The sequence below is a fragment of the Nanorana parkeri genome, unplaced genomic scaffold, assembly GCF_000935625.1.
Source record: "Nanorana parkeri isolate BGI_ZX_2015 unplaced genomic scaffold, ASM93562v1 scaffold979, whole genome shotgun sequence".
Lineage (NCBI taxonomy): Eukaryota > Metazoa > Chordata > Amphibia > Anura > Dicroglossidae > Nanorana > Nanorana parkeri.
In genome coordinates, this window is record NW_017307247.1 from 484,700 (window position 1) to 487,282 (window position 2,583).

Here is a 2,583-nt window from a genome sequence, read left to right on the forward strand (position 1 = left end):
AGAACGTGGCCCAGCTTCATGGGCCCAGCAAACTGCACTGGGACGCACTGGATATGGTGTGACTGGGCCCCCAGTATCTGTTTAAGTGTCAGTGCTGATATCAGTTCATGTGTCAGTCAATTTGAGGGTTCGTTCACACCATATGCAGTGCGTTCCGGTCCGATTCTGTCCGGAACGCACTGCATCGCATTGAGGCCGGCTCACTTTTTTGCCGGCCAGGAGGGGGAATGGCATCGTAGCCACGCCCTCCAGCCACAATGCGATCGCCCGCACTGGATCGCAAGCACATTGTGCCTGCAGAGCGGTCCGGTGAAATCAAAATAGTGCCTGCAGCATTTTGATCGCACCGCACCGGACCGCACTGCAGGCACAATGTGCCTTGCGACCCCGTGCAGGCGATCGCATAGTGGCCAGAGGGCATGGCTACGGTGCCATTCACTTCAATGGCCCGCCACACCCCCTCCTGCCAGGCAAAAAAGTAAGCCAGCCGCAATGCGATGCAGTGCGTCCTGGCCAGAATCGGACCGGAATGCACTGCATATGGTGTGAACGAACCCTAAGTGTCAGTGTTAATATCAGTTTAAGTGTCAGTGCCGGTATCAGTTCATGTGTCAGTGTCAACATCGGTTAAAGTGTCAGTTTAAGCGTCAGTCTCAGTTTAAGTTTCAGTGTTAGTATCAGTTTGAGTATCAGCGCCAGTTTTAGCCCCACACTTTTAAGCAGGCCTTTGTGCATTTGTTTTAATTTTCAACTATTATTCCTCAGGATGTATTTAGCTCCTACAGTATGTGCAGCGCTTTACAACATACAGTACAATTACAATACAATAGCATACAAAAGGGTCAGAAGGACCCTGATCATGAGAGCTTACAACCTACAAGGAGGGGCAAATGATACATAAGGTCATAACTGATGTGCAGTCCTTAATGTCATTCATTTCAATGAGCTGCCCGACTAAGAAGACCATGCAACTTTTTTAAACCTCAAGCACTTTTTTGCATTTCTTGCACCTCTTTGCATATGCAAATTGTGGGTCTTGCTCGTTGCGTTTGGGGGCCATAAACAATGAAAGGCACAGCAAGCGTGATAGGCGTTTTTTTTCTGAATTTCATCCAATACATGTAAAATCACACAATTCACATGGTACACCAGTGTAAAGAGGGGCTCAGTGTCAGTGTGTTGAGGTTGACTAAAAAAAGAAAAGAGCGAAAAATTGTTTCTGGGCGCTTCTACAGGTACACAAACAAATAACGCTCACAAACATTGTCTCCTCGTTCATGTCAGGAGAATTTATTTTTGGGTGTTCTTTGGTCGCGGGTCATGGTAATGGCAAAAAACATAAAGCTAAAGTTACATTTTTTTCTATTTTGGGTCAGTTTCTCTTTGATAATAAAACAAATCATCAGATATCTATACATTTTTACCAGCCAATGGAGGTCCAGTACAATTCACCTGAATACAGAACAAAGTACAATTCACCTGAATACAGAAGTGTCTGCACAGATATGACGGGATTTACTAACACATATCAGAGTTGGGTTCAGACTTTCAGGTCTGTTTTACCTTCCATCATAAGGGGTTAAACCTAATATATTGTAAGTATAAAATATATTTTTTATTATATATATATATATAAGATGATTGCATGCAAAAGTGTTTATAATTATATTAAAATAAGATCATTTTTTAATTATATTTTTGCATAAAGGGGGCCCCTTCTGGCATCCAATTGCCCCCTGTCTGGATCGCATACTGAGACTTGTAGTCCCCCAAGTGTGAACAGATGCCCATTGCCCAGCCCTGACAGATCTCTTTCTAAAGAAGTTCTGCAGCAGTCGTTGCCTTGATATGAGTTGTGCTTGTCCAGGAGACAGTAAGGTGATTTGTTCCCCTTCCCCCAGAAAAGCAGCCATGGCTAGCCGATTGCCCCCCCGCCACCCTCCAGTGCAGCCTCCTGCCTCTCAGCGCTGAGCACAGGAAGGAGGTGATGGCTGCACTGTGGAATGTATGGTATGCTCGCCGGAGCCAACCATTTCCAGTACGGGGGTGTTCGGAAAACGCAACATAAATATCATCTGGACACAGCAGGTCGAAGGGTGTTTTTCTTGCGCCGGAACAATCCCTCTGAATTTTTCTCCGTCAGCAGTCGCCTCGTCTCTGCCGTAGGAAGCAGCGAGCCGCCCGGAGCAGGCCTCCCGTCCGCCGGTGCTCCCCCGTCGTCGCGCATTGGTATCGCCCGTGGTAGGTGGGATCGGCTCTGCGGGGAAGTCTCTGGCAGATCAATGAATTCGCTTTGATGGCAGTGTTGGCCAATTGAGCGGAGCGCCAGGCAGAGGCACGGGAAGGAACGCATCGTACATCGCACGGGGGGCTTCCATTGGTCGGGCATAGCCGGGGTGGTGGGCGCCCTGTAGCCCGGACTGACCGGCAGCCGCTGGAGCAGCGCATCGGACTTGGGGAAACTTAGATACAAAGTTGCCTTTATTTCTGCTGGAGGATTGGCACGGACACGGACTGCACGGAACAGGAATGATTTTTCCAAGTAGCAGCAACCCTGTGAGAACCCCGTATAGGAAGGTGAGA

At 48.1% G+C, this 2,583-nt stretch overlaps 1 protein-coding gene across 3 annotated transcripts in view; it reads left to right on the forward strand.

Annotated features, from left to right (window-relative positions):
• RBMS1 (RNA binding motif single stranded interacting protein 1) overlaps window positions 1-2,583 on the forward strand; it is a 320,245-nt gene that overhangs the window by 150,187 nt on the left and 167,475 nt on the right. For 2 of the 3 annotated variants that reach the window (XM_018566821.1, XM_018566822.1), the window contains exon 1: window positions 2,210-2,577. The exons of the other annotated variant lie outside the window; for it this stretch is intronic. In XM_018566821.1, the coding sequence (XP_018422323.1) occupies window positions 2,530-2,577 (48 nt within the window). In that variant the 5' untranslated portion in view covers window positions 2,210-2,529. Of the gene's footprint in view, window positions 1-2,209; window positions 2,578-2,583 lie in introns of those variants that run through there. 3 annotated transcript variants of the gene reach the window in all.